We start from the raw sequence: 20,026 nt of genomic DNA, 5'->3' as shown, positions 1-20,026 counted from the left end.
CAATCTTTGAAACAAACATTCGGCTCAAAAATTTAACAAAAGCAAACTCATCTAGTAATTTAGTGAGGAATGCTTGTTCTTTCTTCTTAAGTTCCTTTTTATACCATCTGGTCGTACATCCCGGAATATAAGAAAGCATTTACACTGCAATGCTCACTTCTAGGATATCTCTTGTAAAACACATTAGGAATTTACTAACTGCTCTTTTGAAAACAAATTACATGGAGGCAGAAAAATAATGCATACTTGCTGACAATTGCTCATGTTGACCCATAGATTTGCATGGGACTTTTTCTTTGGTATTGCCAATGTCTGACTCTCAGCCTTCTTCCCATTTAAAATTTGAAGACCCTTTGTCCATCAGCAGTTATCCATGGCATCAGAGTATCATGCTACTTTCCTGATCCTTGTTTATGACCTGGACCATTTTAGCATTTTTAGGACTGGCAATATGATTTCCAAGTACATTGAAGGACACTATTTTCTATTTCAGCAAAACCTTAATTTTGCATTTTCCTAAATCAAATCATATATCCCTAGAAGATAAATACCTTCCACTGAAAATTCTCCTGGAAGCTTTTAATAGATAGCTGTTCAGAGTCTGATAATCTATTAGAGCCCATGAATAAGTCAAATCAGTCTTCCCTGATTTAAAATTTGAAATTTACCTAATTTAAAAATTAGGTAAAGACTTAAAAATTACCTAATATATTCAAAGAGATTCCATTTCAAACAGTGGATCTCAGATATTTAGATTTTCTTGTCCAGTGGACCAAAGAGATTCCGACTCCAACACAAGATTTCCCACTTACCATCTATATCACTATGTTTTCAAAACATAAAGAATTATTTTCACCTCAAAAAAATCAGGAGGGACTTGGGGCTAGCCCCATGGCCTAGTGGTTAAGTTCAGCCTGCTCTGCTTTGGTGGCCCGGGTTCACGTGTTTGGATCCCAGGCATGGACCTACACCACTTGTCAGTCATGCCATGACAGTGACCCACATACAAAGTGGAGGAAGATTGGCAACAGATGTTAGCTCAGGGTGAATATTCCTCATCAAAAAAAAAAAAAAATATTCAGGAAGGGCACTTATCCAGATCACACACACCAAGCAATAACATCTGTGTCACAACTTGTCTTTCTAGTTGCTGACGGCCCGGTTTCTTTTGCTGTCAATTAGAAGATTCATTCTAATATCAGAAATATTAAAATGTGAGAAATATAGTATCAGGGATTAGAGAAAATGTGGCAGTAACATAGTTCAACTGCCTAAAGCTCTGCATGGCTTTGTGGGCTTGGCTGGAATGTAATCACTCTTTATATTATTATGTCTATGGAGAAATATTTTCTGATTTCTAAATAACTGATTACAGGTGATTTTTACAAAGAAATTCATTCCTTTGTATTTAAAGTACAATTGTCATTTTTACAAGAATATTTGAAACCTGTGTGTTATATAAAGCCAATAGCTGGGCCTCCTTTTCTAGTACACTCTCTCATCACTAAGAAAAAACCACTAAAGTTACACTACATTTGTTCTCTGAACTTAATAGTTACGTCTTTTTCTTGTCAGCTTTGTGGATCCCTTATTGCAATTTGAATCTCAATTGAAGATAATAGAGTCATCCTTTAAAAGGGTATTTGCTATACCAAGCCTTGAAGAAGTGAAAGAAATGGGGGACTGTGAAGATGACAAAGAGGACCTGGAGGTAAGACTTTGCTTCCTTTGATCATGATGAGACAACATCCGACACCACACCAATCCTGCAGAATCTCTCTCTGCAGGTTAGAATCTTTGTTGTCTTCTCCTTCACTCCTTTTAGATATAATAGATAAATACTACATTGGAGCACTAATCTATACCCCTGGACTCTTTGTGAATTCTACAACCTATCGGATGTAATGGATTATACAAGATTTATAGGAACAAATGGGTGAATAGATTTTTGGTTAATTGGTTTAGCAAGGACAGGGAGTTTACTAGCAAGGGCTGCAATTAAGGAAATGTGAGCGGAGAAAGGTGGAGGTAGGAAGAGTCCTATAGGAAGATTAGCAACATCTGTTGTCCCTATTTCCTCGGCATGCTACACAGTGCACTTACCCTTTAAGGTGTAGAAGTAATTTATGGCATACAGTATTGGGCGAGGTCTCATCTCCACGGCTACCTCTCTCCTTTCCTACCTTCAGTTTGTGGGGAGAGCTCAGGACACCAGGACACAAAACTATAGACGTTGGGTAAAATTTCATCTAAGGCTACCCTGCTGGCTGATTGTGAAACATTTTTGTTTTTCAGAATTTATACCGAAATATTTTAAACATATTTGAGGATACTCTTCTGATCTTAGTATCTAAAGATCTCTACAAACTACAAGTCTTAAAGGTAAAGTAAAAGGAAAATAAGCAGTTTTGTTTTGTTGTCATAAATCTAAACAGCACACTGTATTTCACTTATTATTTACCATTTGCCATACTTACATCTCCTACAAGTATTTTGTGGCTGAAAATTTTTCTTTACCTCCCAGTATGTGTGATTATCCCCCAAACGAAATCACTTCCCTTTAGTGGGTGAATTACAGAGATATGATTTTAAGAATTCAATTTTGGGAGGATGGTATCAACTGACACTTGGGAAGCCAAGTGTTATGTGGCAACTTAAGAGTGACACAACATGGGGCAGCAGAGAATAAGATGATTGGCCTACGGGACCTTCAAGTCCACGTAACAATGAACCATGCTTTGATAGTGTCTATAAGCATGTTCTTCCCCAACATCTCTGGGGCTAGGGAATCCCATGAGCATCCTATCTTCATAGATACCACAGTATCAGAGGAAGGCCAAACAACTGATCCAAAACCCACTTCGCACACCCATGACTTCATCGTGTTTTTAATGCCCCACCCAGAGACAGAAGATTGCTCTGGAGCTCTCCAAGTCTTTAACTTTGCATTCCTAACATGATGGTATCAGGGGGCAGCTATCTGGACATGCTGGGAAACTAGATTGACTCACTCTGCCAGGAGCATCCATGGTTTGTGCAAATCATAAAATACATTCAAGCTAGTAAGCAGAATTGGTATCTATGAAGACAAGAAGGAAAGTGAGGGAAAATAAAATATATTGACCTAATTTGTGCCTAACTTGAGGCAAATGTTTTCTTTGCATTTTTAAAATTTGAACCTCACAACCCTTTAAAGTAGTTATTCTTACCCCATTATTACAACCCTCTTCCCAAGCATGCTCTTTCAACCAGCCCATGCTGCTTAGTGAGCATTTACTATATGTCAGGCACTAAGCTGAATACTTACTATACAGATTATCTCATTTAATTCTTAAAATAACTCTATGAGGAGTTAGTATTATTTCTCCCATTTCACAGGTAAGGAAATAGAAGCAATAATATGTGCACGCTATGAGTGGAGGAGCTGCTCTCACTCGGGAGCCTGTTACTTAACCACCTTGTTCTTATACCTACCATATCTAGAAACTCTCCTGATCCTCAAAAAGAGCTGAACCTTACTCCTGGGAAAGGCAGAGGCTGACCCCTGAGATTTAGAGACTCTTCTGCCCTAGGAAACAGACATCAGAACAGTTTACACAATGGGAGCAAGTGAGGAGGAAGGGATTTGGCCAACCATTGGCTTAAACAGTATGGACTCCAACAGACTGTCTCAGGATGTCTGTTCACAGTGGTTGGCGTCTGAGGCATATGCCATCGCCTTTTCTTCCCAAGGTTGTAAATACGTCCCTGCATCTGAGGATTTAGAACAAATAGATAGAAGTTATAAAAAGACAGATTTGAATCAAAATTTTCAAGAACTTTTAACTGAGTGCTTCCAGGAATATACTCTCTAACCATGAGCCAGCAAATACCTGGGCGGTGATTTTGCAGAGGAAATTCTGGGATAAGATGACATTTAAGAATCAGATAACATTTCAATTATTTTTCTAAACCGCAAACCAGATCTTATGATTTAAAGAAAATGAGAGAAGATATATTTTGAAAGAAAAGAGAAGCAGCTGATAATGCCATCATAGCGTTGTGTTAAATCTTTCACGATGCCTGGCAAAGTGACTGTTATAGTGGATATTAGTAAATATTTGTTGGATAGACGTATATAAAATAAAACCCAGGTATAGTTACTATAGTAGAAGAAGTAATAACAAGATAGTAATATACTAGCTTGTTGTTGTATTTTTGAAATAAATATAGGTTAGATGTGAAATAATCAGGAGACCATGGGGATCCTTGACTTGCTGAAGTTGGAGACTAGAAGGAAGGGACTTGTGAAGACGGAAACACAGTGGTTTTAGGATGATTCTTGTGTTTTCAACAGGAAATGGTCATGTGGATGAATGAAGATCGTTCATACCTGCAGGAGAGAGCCATGGTGATCATCAGCAGGGTGCTAAGCTTTGCATCCAGGAAAGCCAGGGGATATGTAAGTCACAGAGTGTAATCAAGCCACCTGCTTCTGAAGACTCTTTTTCTACAGTGGTGCTTTCCAAGTCTTGGGTCTTGAGAGAGCTAGATGCCTGCTTGGTATTACTGTGGGTATTATTGGGAAAGGAGTCAACATTTTACAAGACTTTATGTCAATCAGAGCAGAGTTTCTCAAATAATTGATTAAGATGTTTCATGCTTTATACAAACAGTATCAGTGTGTCAAAACCAAGTGACTCTCTGGATTCTCCTCTGTGGACCACGATGTTGTCTGTAAGCTTGTAAATTCTTCCATCCTTACTTTCCTTCTTATTTCTCCTTCTTCTAAAGTATTTTTAAACCATTATTTACTTATTTTAAATTTATACAAGTAATTCTTGAGTATCATCATTGTAAAACATGCTAGAGATAGAGAAGTCTTCCTTTACTGTCCTTTCCACCATAAGCCCCTCCCCAGCCATGTCAGTGGGATGTGTCCTGCCAAACATCTTTGATGTACACACCCACATACATACATGCACATACTGAGACATGTGGCTTTGTTACTTAGACTTTCTTTATTAAAGTTACATCATATTTACATATGGTTCTACAATTTGCTTTTTTCACTGAGCAGTACATCCTACAGGTATTTTTCTTGACAATATATGTACTTTGATCTCCTTCTTTTATCCGAAGTATATATTCCATAGTTTTGATGTATTATAATTTACTCAATTATTCTTTGATAGACAGACTTTGAGGTATATTTTAGTTTATTCTACTTCAAATAGTATAAAATGGTCTTCTTTGTGGAGGTATGTATGTATGTATGTATGTAGAAATGCTTGGAAAGATAATAATCAGGTCAAAAAGTATGAATAGGTGAAAGTTTTGAAACACACAATTGCACTCCATTTTACACCCCTGTGAATATCAGGGTGTCCATTTCCCCACACCTTCACAAACACTGGGATATTATCAGACTTTTTAGTTGTTGCCTTTCAGATGGAGAACAAATAACTATCTCCTAGCTGCCAGCGTTTACTGGGGTTTTCTATATTTCGAATGACATCATTGCCTGCCTTCTGAGAAACCTCATACTATCTATGAACGTCTCTCCCATCTCTTATGGATACTGCCTATTCAGCCTCTGTTTTGCAACACATCCTTCACTGTGATTTTTAAATATACGCCACTAATTGCTTGCCTGATTGCTTGAATCATTTCAGGGGTTCAGAATAAAGGGAGTTGGAAACAGGCATTCGTGTTGCCATCTTCATGTATCTATTTTCTACTACTCGTAGAGGCTCCAGGCGTATTGAGACAGAAAGCCTGGATGAACATTATAACATATCTGAATTTTTACTATTTTATTTAAAATCAGCTTTGGAACATAATATGGGGAAATCCAGGCCATGACATTCTTTGCATCATGCTGATTCCCTATTTCGGTGTCGAAAAAAGAAATGGAGTGGTTTGTTTAAATCTTCTGATTCTCTGGCCTGGGAAGGCAGCCTCCCTCTATTTCTAAAAGGGTTTGAGCTGTCCATTCAAATGTCTAAAAGGTTCATTATAGAAAATTTTGCAAGTGAGGCTTGAGATTAAGTAGAGTTCACCACTTCAGCCTGTTTTCAGCATAGTTCCTAAGACGTTTTACACACTCAGCAAGTATTCGATGGCGACTGTCTGACTAGGGTCTACTTGCATGCTTCTCTGCATTTGAATATGTATATTCCACTGAGGTAGCAGGTAAACATTTTGGGATTTGGTCTTCTTCTATCACGTCTCCTCTCTTTCAATCACAGTTGTAAAGTTCATTCTCCCCTGCACACAGCCCACCCCTCAACTGAAAGAATAAATGTGTAAATTCACATGCGCCACAGAAGGCTCTCATAAATTGTTGAGAGTTCCTAGCAATAACTGAGGCTTGACTGAGAAGCCTCATGGAATAACCTATTACTTGTGTTCTGCAATGTTCGCTAAATGCCACCAGGTGGAAGCACACCAGCGTCTTCCAGAAGGTGGAAACTAAGAGCCAGCCTCACCAGCTCAGCATAGTTATGGGAGCCTAAGACTTTACTAACTTAGTTGGCTTTCTCTTTAAAATAATGTCTTCTAAATATGGTTACATCAGTGAAATTGATGAGGTTGGGAGACAAATACATAAAACAAAACAATCAAAAATATTATTAACAAATTAAAAGCTGAGCTTCCCACAGGCCTAAGTCTGTGTATCTCTATATCTGACACATTGTAAATAATCAGTGAAGATTTGTTTTGCCCTCCTCTAACTAAATGTAGCTACCTATTCTATTCTCAGGTACTGTCCATTCACTGGATAAGAACTTTTTCTTCATAAGTTACCCTAGCCCCTGTCTTCCTGGATCTCAGAGGCCCTTGTCCTATTGAGCAGTCCCGACTATCATTTGTATTCTATCAGTGGTAATTCCCCTTATGTGTCCCATGTCCCCATCAGGGTGAAGAAACTCCTACACTCAAAGAATATTTTCCCTTCTATTAAACTATTCAATTTTCCAACAGGCAAAGAAATGTCAGCTAAACATTTCATCTTAGAGTGTTAACAGAGAGAGATTTTTCCCAAGTTTGTTCCTTTGGCACATCAGCATTTAAAGGATAGGTGGAGGATTTCCAGTCAAAGCTAACAGCTTGTCCACATGCTTTTCTCTCCTCTCCCTCTAGAGTCCTCACAAAATGATAGTAATGAAATTTGCTAAAGCAGTGAAGGGTTTTCAATGGGCTAGGAATGTGAACAAACTTCTGGACGATAGAATAGACAGAAGATGGTAAGTGACAAAGCCAGGCAAGGGAAGCTGAAAGGCAAAGGCTCATGAATATTAGGTTGGGGGCCAGCTGAAAAGGGAGGCACTTTGCCCTGTAGAACCCTGGAGAGGCTGGAGCTATGGAAGCCCAAATAATGTTGAAAGGTGGGAGGGAAAGTAAGGCTGAAAACACATGTATTAACTGAAAGTATTATATGAAAACGTACACATTAAGTATTATATGAAAACATATGTATTATACATAATACTCATTGGAAGTTTATAAAGAAGGATCTATGTTGCCTCCTATCCCCCTTTACACACACTCTACATTCCACAGGGACATGAGTCCATTGGCAGGCAAAATCTGAGGAAATTTTTTCTCAAAACAATTGTAAGTTCCCCACTTAAGTCATCTTGATTCTGTTGTTTAGAGATACTTCAGCAAGACTCCAGTCTCCCCAAACAACCACTCTAAAACAAAGCCCACCCGTTGACAAAACCCCTTACTCACATACAAAACCCCACCAAGAGGCATCACACTCTTTACAATGACTAAACCACCAAGGTTTGCCAGACATTTGAGAAAACTCTCCAAATACAAGAGACACCTCAAGATAAATAAAGAGAAAAAAAATGATTGTCAAAAATAAAGAGATAATTCAGGATGTAGATGAGAATTTAGTCTCAAAAAGAAATATAACTAAAATGACCATGGCCCGTGCCTTGAACAATTTTACTTAGTCACAAGAATGAGACCACATTATTGATTTCAACCATTGGGACCAATCTATAGACCAATCACAAAAAAACTTAAATAAGTTACTGAATATAATGTAAATGTTATAACTCAAAAATGCAAAAAATAAAAGTGCAGGGAATACTTTAGTGGTTCTTCAACAAGTTAGACATAGAATTACCATACGATCCAGCAATCCCAGGTATGTACCGGGAAGAATTTTAAACAAGTCTTCAAACAAAAACTTGTACACAAATGTTCACAGCATAATTCACAATAGCCAAGAAGTGGAAACAACCCAAATGTCCGTCAACAAATGAATGGACAAATAAAATGTCGTATAGTTATGCAAGAATATTACTCAGCAATAAAAAGAAATGAAAACTGATAGATACTCCAACATCAATGAAACATTGTACCAATGTTGTATCATACAATGAAACATCGTACCAACTTGAAAATATTATACCAAGTGAAAGAAATGAGACTCAAAAGGCTAAAGGTTGTATGAGTCCTTTCATATGAAATGACAGAATAGGCAAATCCATAGAGCCAGAAAGCAGGCTTGTGGTTGCCTGGGGCTGGGGAGAGGGAGGAAGAAGGAATGACTGCTTAATGGGTGTGTGGTTTTCGTTTGAGGTGATGAAAAAGTTCTGGAACAAAATAGTGGTGACGGTTGCTCAACATTGTGAATATACTTCATGCCACTGAATTATACACTTTAAATGGTTAGAACGGTAAATCGTAAGTTATGTATATTTTTTACCACAATAAAAAAGTGCAAAATAAAGTGTAGGCAACAAAAGTAGGAAAATGGAAGCGATAGAAGGAAGTTGAAGGGAAATAAGAATGCTCCAGAATACTTACTTTATAAAGTGGAGGATCGACAAGATATCTGTATAATTATGAAACTAGAAATAAAAGTCTTACCGTATTATGAAAACACAAAAGTGGAAGAGCTAAAAATAGTAACATACTATAATGGGTAATATGCTATATTGAGAGGATTGTGGCAAAGCAGAAAGATGTAACTGAGCCAAACCCTAATTTATCATAGCAGAAACAGACAGGCAATGTTCCAAAGTGATGTCAGAACAGATGTGGAAGCCCAACATTTAGAGATATAGAGGTGACTTCCAGAAGAAGCAGCTAAGAACTTAGAAGTGGTTGCCTCTGGAATTTAGCACTTAAAACTATAATTATTCTTCACACAAGAAACTAGAGAGGCCAGATCTACAAAGAAGAAGCTTTCCAGTAAGAAAGGGTCAGAAAACCAAGCAGGAGTACTCAGGCTTCAGAATGAACACTGAGAAACTGCTTTTCTCCAGGTCTTAACTCTCTCCTTCTTTCAGCACTTAGATGAATTTTCTATAAAAGTAGAGCCATATTGCATCAAAAGTTCCCAAAATCTTGTATTTGTGGGGGCACACTTGTGAAGGGACTGTGAGGGCACAATCAGTGTACTCCACAGGCCACACAGCCTTACTCCTCTCTTAGCCTACCCTAGGTCATGTTACCCCTCCCCCTCACACAGGCCTTGTAATCTAAATATGGTCACATTGCTCTGCTAAACACACATCTAGACAGACCCTGTCTGTCAAACAGAATAGATAGACCACTAGTAGCTTCATTTACAGAAATGCTTGCTAAGAACTACACATTCACAAGTTCACAAGAAAGAATAATCAGAGAGGACATTTGAGACAAAAACTATGCTACAATAAGACTTGAGGGCCAATTCCTGTAAATGGTCCTCAGCTTCAGTGAGCTAAGCTGTGAGAAGTACTCCTTCTTCCATCATGCCCAATACAGAACGACAATTCCTCGCCTTTTTCCTTAGGCCCATAGTGCAATGGTGGTTTTAAAATCTTGCCATTAGATGAAAGAAAAAATCTGAAATGCAAATCCAAAGAAAAGAACACCCAGGGAAAGAAAGCATTTCTCCCTGGGGCCTAGAGTAGAGGCAAGCCTAAATCATAGGACTCCTAAAATAGGGGAGCCCAAATCCAGTCTTACAAGGAAGTATGGGCAGAAAGAATCCGAGGAGAGAGTGAGGTGGGTGGGTCAATCAACATGAGAGGCGGAGATAAGGGGCATGAGAGTAGAAAGAAGAAACAGGCCTTGGGATCTCCCTAGAGGGTCGACTTGGACTCTAACTTTTACCATCTCCATTTGCTCCAATCATCAAAGCATCTATCCAGGAAAAGTAATCATTTGTCTTAGAGACAAGAAGACTCTGCTGGCCCACTAGTTTTCCAAGCCTACCTGTGGGTCGAACCCACAGGTAATAGTATTCGCAAGTACCACAGGTAATGGTATTCATACCTTCACAAAAGCAAAATGTTTCTTCCACCTCTCCTCTCTTCTTTTATGTCTTCACTCCCTTCTCTTTACACATTTGATCTGGTCAAATAAATCAATCAAGATGAAAATCCAAACATTTGAGCAGCCAAGGAGGAAGATAAATAAATGTTGTGGCCGTAGCTTTGACATCAGTAGTAAACGCTCTGAGTTTTTAAAAATTAATTTCCTTGGGAAGAATCAGCAATTCCAGGAGGAAAAGTCACTTTTCTCCAGTAACTTTCGGAGTCATCTGAAGTGTTTCATATATGGAGAAGGAAGCACGAAAGTTGTTTGATACCCACTCCCTAACCTGGTATCCTGGGAATTTACTATCTGCAAATTGCTACCTGATTCATGGAATAGAAACTAACATTAGTTGAGTCATTATCATTTCTGAGCACTTGTCTAGGAACTTGCTTTTTTGTCATAAATGTTACTCCCTCAGTCCCCATAACTGTCACAGGTAGAGTTTGTTATCCACATTTCATGGATAAGGAAATTGAAGCTCAGTAACAGGGCCAAGATTTGAATACAGATTTTGCAAACTCTGAAACTCATCCTCTGAAACGCATCCCAGTCTGGTATAGATATTAGAGGATCAGATGCAGACATTTAATACTGACTATGCGTAGCAAATGCATTTTTCTCTTTTGTTTTTCTTTAGGCAAGTTTTGATGCTCCATGTTTGGGTGTCCTGGCAGCAGAACTATCTCTTTTGTGTTCCCATGCTGATTCCTCAATCACACAACAAGCATCCGTGGGAATGTATCACCTCCTCTGTATTGCAAAGCATCAGAATGGTAAGAAAGAGTCACCAGCTGTTCCAGGGGTTATTAGGAATCTGTCCCTAATTATTCTACTTTTGGGTCCCAAGAAGGCTTTATGTCTATGGATTTTTAAATCCTGCCCCAGGATCTATAGCACCACTTTCTAAAATGTATTTTTTAACCCTTTTAGAATTATCAAAAAATTCTAGTGGTGATGTGGTTGGTTCTTCAAGATACTGCACTTACATTATTAATGTTGGATGTTAATGGTGGGGACAGGAATGCTGGGTGGAGGCAGGGAAGAAGGAGAAAAAGAAACGCTACCAATGGGACTTTTTAAAAAGAGGCATATTTTTTTTCCCCTCTAATGGGGTATCAAATAGAACACTCAGGTTCTTCCTTCATGCTGGGGAAAAATCAGCCCAAGGCTAAAATAAATGCTCCTCTGGCCTGCCTAACAAAGCATAAGAGTGAGACTTGAAAATGTCAAACTATTTCCAAGTAACTTTAACATAAATAAATAACATAAATAAATTTACCCTCCTGTAATAAACTATTAAAAATTATATATTTTTTTAATATATAAAATAATAGTTCTCAAGTCATTGGACATCAGATAACAGAGGACAATGATTCCTGAGAGATGGGAACAAATGGACAAATGAAGTGGGGTCTACAACTGCCTGAATTTGTCACCTGGAATAAGTTTCTAGGCTGCAGCACAGAAAGGAGTAGCCGAATGGTCTCACTGAATTGAAGTGACAGAATTGGGAATCCAGAGAGGCCAAGATAGCTAGAGTTCACAGAGTAGAGTACCAGAGATGCATGCCCAAAGAGAGAACTCCAGAGATCTGCAGAGGGTCCCCTTTAACTATTTGGCTATGTAGAGATCAGAACACGATGTAAGGAAACTACCAAAAGCTGCAGGGAGGGACACCAAAAATGATTAGAGAGAAAAATCCAATGAATTCACAAAGACTGGAAATAGTGCCTGTGCCTATAAGATAGAATTTAAAACTTCATAATTCACAAGTAATGAGGCAGACTACTCAAGGGGATTTTGTCTCATTAGAAGGAAAAACTTACCCCTAGATTAATTGTTTTAGTGCCACTTAACAAAGCTTAAAAACAAGACCTAAAGGGATCACAAGATCTCCAAATACTTTAATTGCTCATCAGAACAAAGCTCAGGACTACTTCTAGGAATACAAAAATTCCAGCACTCAACAAGTTAAAATTAACAACACCTGAAATCCAATAAAAAAATGATTAGGCATGGAGCCGGACCAGTGGTGCAGTCATTAAGTTTGTGCACTCTGCTTTGGTGGCCTGGGGTTCACTGGTTCAGATCCTGAGCATGGAGTTATGCACTGCTTATCAAGCCATGCTGTGGCAGGCTTCCCACATATAAAATAGAGGAAGATGGGCACAGATGTTAGCTCAGGGCCAATCTTCCTCAGCAAAAAAAAGAGGAGGGTTGGCAGCTGATGTTAGCTCAGTGCTGATCTTCCTCAAAAAAAATTATTAGGCATGCAAAGAAGTAGAATACAGCCCATAATGAAGAGAAAAGTGAATCAAAACTGACCCAGAAAGAAAACACATGATAGAATTAGTAGAAAGGGGGCCTGGCCCCATGGCTGAGTGGTTAAGCTCACACGCTCCACTGCAGGCGGCCAGTGTTTCATTGGTTCATATCCTGGGCGCAGACATGGTGCTACTCATCAAGCCACGCTGAGGCAGTGTCCCACATGCCACAACTAGAAGGACCCACAACAAAGAATATACATCTATGTACCAGGGGGCTTTGGGGAGAAAAAGGAAAAAATAAAATCTTAAAAAAAAAAGAAGGGGATATTAAAAGAATTATTCTAACTATGTCCCATTTATTTAAGGAGTTAGAGGAAAGGATGAACATGTTAAGTAGAGACATAGAAAAATTTCTGAAAGACATAAATTGAACCTCTGGAGATGAAAACTACAATATCTGAGATGAAAAACACTCTGGCAAGGATTAACAGGGTAATCTTAAAGAAAGCCAAAGGAAAAATATTCATTTCACTCAGAGAAGCAAAGGTAAAGATGACATCAAATTTCTCATCAGAAACAATGCAAGCCATAGGCAATGGAGCAACCTCATAATGTATTGAATGAAAAAACTGTCAATCCAGAATTCTTTAACTAGGAAAAATATCTTTCAAAAACAAAAGCAAAGACATTTTTAGATATACAAGGTTTGGTAGAATTCATCACTAGCAGATCTGCTCTACAAGAAATATTAAAAGAAATCCTTCAAGATAAAAAATGAGACTTGGTGTCAAGATGGTGGCATAGGTGGACTCTGAACTCACCTCCTCCCACAGACACAACCAATCTACATCTACTCTTGGGAAAATTACCCTGAGAGAGAACTGAAAATTGGGTAAAAAGAACCCCTGCAACAAGGGGCAGTCCTGACTGAAGTGGAAGAGGCAGAAATTCCTTTCTGAAGAGGAAAAACAGCCACCTCCATGAGCTGCGGCACTTTATGGCTGATGGGGAGCAATCCAAAGGTACACAGCCCTCCCTAAAGGAGCAGGGGATCTGAGTGGGGGAGTGTTACTGCTATAAGCATCCTTTGGATTGAGCACAACTGAGACAAGCGTCGTAATATCTAGCTTTGCTAGCTATTAACTACAATGGAGAATACTCCCCAGGAAAGCTATCAGATATAAGTGGAAAAAAGCCAGATCTTATAGGGCCCATGCACAAATTCACCCATTTCAGAAAGCAACCTAAAATCACCAGAAGGAAAGGTGCACAGTCCCTTCTTGAAAAGAAACTCACCTGATAGGCTCTTGGTGCATCTCAGTGAGAGGTGAGACCTCTCCAGGGACTGACTTATTGACAGCAGCCATTACTGTGAACTAGGACAGCTGTGCTGACACAGATGCTGGCAGACACCATTGAAGTTCTCCCACTGGCCTGTTAGCCCAGAGTCTGCCCTCCCCACTAGAGTGCCCAATTTAACCCAGCTCAGCCAGAGCTAGAAGCCTACCCTAGCAATTGGCTACACCCAACAGCAAGCCCTTGAGCAACTTGTGGGCTGGCATAGATGGGGTGCCTGGATCCTCTGCAGCCAGGTGATTGGGTCTGCCTCTGTGGGGCAGGGTGTGCACAACAAGCAAGTGGAGTGTGTGGGGCATTGATGGAGTGTGTGGGGCCTCTGCTGTTTGGCAACTAGATCTGCTTCAGTGGCTCAGGGCACAAATGCGGGGCAGGACTGTGTTGACAGTGTGTGTGGCCCTGGGGGCAGTGGGGCTTGTCACCTACAGGAGACTGTGCTTCTCAAACAGCTACATAGGGGATCAGCCCCACCTTCCAAAGCATGAAATAATTGGGTGCTCCTGTGCCCAGCTGGGGCCAGCCCCACTCAGCAGCAACCCTGAGAGAGCTGACAAGAGCCTTGCAGGCCAGAGCAAGTGTAAGCCCCTGAGCCTAGCAACCAGCCACACAAGGGGTCTACTCATTTAACAGAAAAACTGCAACAGGAATGTGCTACTAGACCTTGCAGCCAACTGTGCTGCAGCTCCCCATGCCCAACAAAGTGACTGAAGGGTCCATAGTAGCCACATGCAGCTGAGAATTACAACAAGCTGGTCAGGGGGAGAGCCTGGACTCCCTGTGCACCTGCAGCAAGAGCAACCCTGCCACAGCAGAAGGACACACACAGCCCACACAGGAGACACCCCTGGAACATTTGGAATGGGTGACAAGAAGGAAGCATACTGCTGGGCTTCATAAGGCATCTCTTACATAAGGCCACCTTTCCAAGATCAGGAGATATAGCTGACCTACCTAGTATGTAGATATAAGCATAGAGAAAGAGGCAAATTGATGAGTCAAAGGAATACATTCGAAGTAAAAGAACAGGACAAAATCCCAGGTAAAGAACTAAATGAAACAGAAATAAACAACCTACCTGACAAAGAGTTCAAACAAAAAAGTCATAAAGATGCTCACTGATCTTGGAGGAAGAATGGAGGAATTCAGTGAGAACTTCAACAAAGAATTGGAAAATATAAAAAAGAACCAACCAGAAATGAAGAATACAATAGTGCAAATGAAGAATTCACTAGAGGGATTCAATAGCAGAGTAGATGATACAGAAGAACAGATCAGCGAGCAGGAAGAAAGACTAGAGGAAATCACCCAAGCTGAACAGATAAAAGCAAAAAGAATTAAAAAGAACGAGAACAGTCTAAGGGACCTCAGTAACAACATCAAGTGCACTAACATTCATATTATAGGCATCCCAGAAGGAGAAAAGAGAGACAAAGGAGCAGAGAATGTATTTGAAGAAATAATAGCTTGAAGCTTTTCTAATCTAGGCAAGGAAACAGACATCCAGACACAGGAAGCACAGAGAGCATTGAACAAGATAAACCAAAAGAGGCCCACACCAAGACACATTATAAATAAAATGTCAAGAATTAAAGATAAAGAGAGAATCCTAAAAGCCACAAGAGAAAGGCTACAAGTTACATACAAAGGGAAACCCATAAGGCTATCAACTGACTTCTCGGCAGAAACCTTACTGGTTAGAAGGGAGTGGCACAATATATCTAAAGCACTGAAAGAAAAAACCTACAGCCAAGAATACTCTACCCAGCAAGGTTATCATTCAGAATGGAAGGAGAGATAAAGCATTTCCGAGACAAGCAAAAATTAAAGATGTTTATCACAAAGAAATCAGTCTTACAAGAAATGCTAAAGGGGCTTATTTAAGTGGGAAAGAGGAGACAACAACTAGGAATAAGAAAATTAGCCAAAGAAAAGGCAATAAACTCATTGGTAAAGGCAAAAATACAGTAAAGGTAGATCAATCACCTATAAAGATAATATGAAAGACAAAGGACACAAGTACTAAAATTATCTATTTCCATGATAGGACAGTAATGGGTAAACACACACACACAAAGAGGTTAGATACAATATCAAAAACATAAAATGTGGGAGGAGGAGTTTAAAGAGTAGAGCTTTTAGCAAGAGGTCAAACTAAAGAGACCATCAACTTAACATAGACTGCTATACATGTAGGTTATTATATATGAACCTCATGGTAATCACAAACCAGATACCTATAATTAATACACAAAAAATTAAGAGAAAGGAGCCCAAACATAATACTAAAGAAAGCCATCAAACCACAAAGAAAGAAAGAGAAGAAAGTAGCAGAGAAGAACTACTAAAACACCCAGAAAAAAAAGTAACAAAATGGCAATAAGTACATTCTTATCAATAGCTACTTTAAATGTCAAAGGACTAAATGTTTCAATCAAAAGGCATAAGGTGGCTGATTGGATGACAAAACAAGACCCATATATATGTCGCATACAAGAGACACACTTCAGACCTAAAGACACTCACAAACTGAAAGTGAAGGGCTGGAAAAAGATGGTAATGAAAAGAAAGCTGGGGAAGCAATGCTTATATCAGAAAAAGTAGACTTTAAAACAAAAACTGTAACAATAGACAAAGAAGGGCACTCCATAACAATAAAGGGAACAATCCAACAAGAGGATATAACACTTGTAAATATCTATGTTCCCAACATAGGAACATCTAAATATATAAAACAATTATTAACAAACATAAAAGGAGAAATAGATAGTGACAGAATAATAGTATGGGACTTTAACACTACATTTACATCAAGTGATAGATCATCCAAGCAGAAGATCAGTAAGGAAACATTGGCCTTAAATGACATGTCAGATCAGATGGACTTAGACGACATATACAAAATATTTCATCCAAAAAGTGCAGAATACACATTCTTTTCAAATGCACATGGAACATTCTCTAGGATGGATCTCATAGTAGGCCACAAAATAAGTCACAATAAATTTAAGAAGACTGAAATAATACCAAGCATCTTTTATGCCCACAGTGGTATGAAACTAAAGATAAACTATAAGAAGAAAATCAGAAAAGCCACAAATACGTGGAGATAAAACAAAATTCTACTGAACAATGATTGAGTCAATGAAGAAATCCAAAAATACCTTGAGAAAAATGCAAATGAAAATACAACATTCGAAAATTTACAGGATACAGCAAAAGCGGTTCTAAGGAAATTTATAGCAATACAGGCCTACCTCAACAAACGGAAACGTCTCAGATAAATACCTAACAGTGCACCTAAAGGAACTGGAAAAAGAAGAAGAAACAAAACCCAAAGTCAGCAGAAGGAAGGAAATAATAAAACTCAGAGTGGAAATGAATGAAATAGAGACTAAAAAAAACAATTAAAAAAATCAATGAAACCAAGAGTTGGTTCTTTGAAAAGATAAACAAAATTGACAAACTTTTAGCTAGACTCACCAAGAAAAAAAGAGAGAAGGCTCAAATAAATAAAATCAGAAATGAAAGAGAAGAAATTGCAATGGACACCTCAGAGATATAAAAGATTATAAGAGAATACGACAAAAAGCTATATGCCAACAAATTGGAAAACCTAGAAGAAATGGATAAATTCTTAGAATCATACAACCTTCCAAAACTGAATCTAGAAGAAATACAGAATTTAAATAGACCAGTCACCAGTAAGGAGATCAAAATAGTAATCAAAAAACAACAGCCCGGGACCAGATGGCTTCCCTGGTGAATTCTGCTAAACATTCAAAGAAGACTTAATACCTATCCTTCTCAAACTCTTCCAAAACCTTGAAGAGGAAGGAAATCTTCCTAACTCATTCTATGAAGCCAACATTACCCTGACAGCAAAACCAGACAAGGACAACACAAAAAAAGAAAATTACAGGCCAATATCACTGATGAACATCCCTGCAAAAACCCTCAAGGAAATACTAGCAAATGGAATACATCAATACATTAAAAAGATCATACACCATGATTGAGTGGGATTTATTCCAGGGATGCAAGGATGGTTCAACATCCGCAAAACAATCATTGTGATACACCACATTAACAAAATGATGAATAAAAATTACATGATCATGATCATCTCAATAGATGCAGAGAAAGCATTTGACAAGATACAGCATCAATTTATGATAAAAACTCTGAATAAAATGGATTTAGCTGGAAAGTACATAATAAAGGCCATCTATGACAAATCCACAGCTAATATCATTCTCAATGCAGAAAAACTGAAAGCTATCCCTCTAAGAACAGGAACCAGACAAGGATGCCCACTGTCACCACTCTTATTTAACATAGTGTTGGAAGTCTTAGGCAGAGCAATCAGGCAAGAAAAAGAAATAAAAGGGATTCAAATTGGAAAGGAAGAAGTGAAACTGTCACCATTTGCAGATGACATGATTCTGTATATAGAAAACCCTAAAGAATCCACTGAAAAACTTTTAGAAATAATAAATGAATACAGTCGAATTGCATGAGACAAAAATCAACATCCAAAAATCAGTTGTATTTATGGGGCCTGCCTGGTGGCACAGCAGTTAAGATCACACACTCTGGGGGCTGGCCCCGTGGCCGAGTGGTTAAGTTCACGCGCTCCGCCGCAGGCGGCCCAGTGTTTCGTTGGTTCGAATCCTGGGCGCGGACATGGCACTGCTCGTCAGACCACGCTGAGGCAGCGTCCCACATGCCACAACTAGAAGAACCCACAACGAAGAATACACAACTATGTACCGGGGGGCTTTGGGGAGAAAAAGGAAAAAATAAAATCTTTAAAAAAAAAAGATCACACACTCTGCTTTGGCGGCCCAGGGTTCACTGGTTCAGATCCCAGGTACAGACCTACACATCACTTATCAAGCCATGCTGTGGCAGGCAACCCACATATAAAAAATAGAAGAAGATGGGCACAGATGGTATCTCAGGGCCAATCTTCCTCAGTAAAAAGAGGAGGATTGGCGGCAGATGTTAGCTCATGGCTAGTTTTCCATGGGGGAAAATAATCAGTTGCATTTCTATACACTAACAATGAAGTAGCATCAAGAGAAATTAGGAATGCAATCGCATTTACGATTGCAAGAAAAGAATAAAATACCTAAGAATAAACTTAATCAAAGAGGTGAAAGATCTGTACACTGAAATCTGTAAAACATTGTTGAAAGAAATTGAAGCAGATACAAAGAAATGGAAAGATATCCTGTACTCTTGGATTGGAAGAATTAATAGAGTTAAAATGTCCATACTTCCTAAAGCAATCTACTTATTCAATGCAATCTCTATCAAAGTTCCAACAACATTTTTCACAGATACAGAATAAAGATCCCAAAATTTATATGGAGCAAAAAAGGACTCCAAATATCCCAAGGAATCTTGAAAAAAAAGAACAAACCTGGAGGTGTCATACTCCCTGATTTCAAAATATACTACAAAGCGATTGTAACCAAAATAGCATGGTACTGGCACAAAAACAGACACACAGATCAATGGAACAGAATCAAGAGCCCAGAAATAAACTCACATACCTATGGACAGCTAATTTTCAACAAAGGAGCCAAGAACATACAATGGAGAAAGGGAAGTCTCTTCCATAAATGGAGTTGGGAAAACTGGACAGCCACATGCGAAAGAATGAAAGTAGTCCATTATCTTACACCATACACAAAAATTAACTCAAAAAGGGTTAAAGACTTCAATGTAAGACCTGGAACCATTAAACTTCTAGAAGAAAACATAGGCAGTACACTCTTCAACATCAGTCTTAGCAGCGTATTTTCAAGCACCATGTCTGACCAGGCAATGGAAACAATAGAAAAAATAAACAAATGGGACCACATCAAACTAAGCAGCTTCTGCACAGCAAAGAAAGCCATCAACAAAACGAAAAGACAACCTAACAATTGGGAAAAGATATTTTCAAACCATATATCTGATAAGGGGTTAATATCCAAAATACGCAAAGAATTCCTACATCTCAACAAGAAAAACTAACAACCCAATTATCAAGTGTGCAAAAGATCTGAACAGATATTTCTCCAAAGAAGATATACAGATGG

General features: G+C 38.8%; 1 protein-coding gene across 1 annotated transcript in view; it reads left to right on the top strand.

Annotated features, from left to right (window-relative positions):
* Positions 1–20,026, top strand: part of MROH9 (maestro heat like repeat family member 9) — a 66,224-nt gene that overhangs the window by 5,194 nt on the left and 41,004 nt on the right. The window contains exons 2-5 of the mRNA XM_070497258.1: positions 1,576–1,711; positions 2,296–2,382; positions 4,337–4,441; positions 10,952–11,087. Coding sequence (XP_070353359.1) covers positions 1,576–1,711; positions 2,296–2,382; positions 4,337–4,441; positions 10,952–11,087 — 464 coding nt within the window. The remainder of the gene's footprint in view (positions 1–1,575; positions 1,712–2,295; positions 2,383–4,336; positions 4,442–10,951; positions 11,088–20,026) is intronic.

This window comes from Equus asinus, chromosome 25 (genome assembly GCF_041296235.1).
Source record: "Equus asinus isolate D_3611 breed Donkey chromosome 25, EquAss-T2T_v2, whole genome shotgun sequence".
Lineage (NCBI taxonomy): Eukaryota > Metazoa > Chordata > Mammalia > Perissodactyla > Equidae > Equus > Equus asinus.
This window is presented reverse-complemented; position numbering and strand designations above follow the sequence as displayed.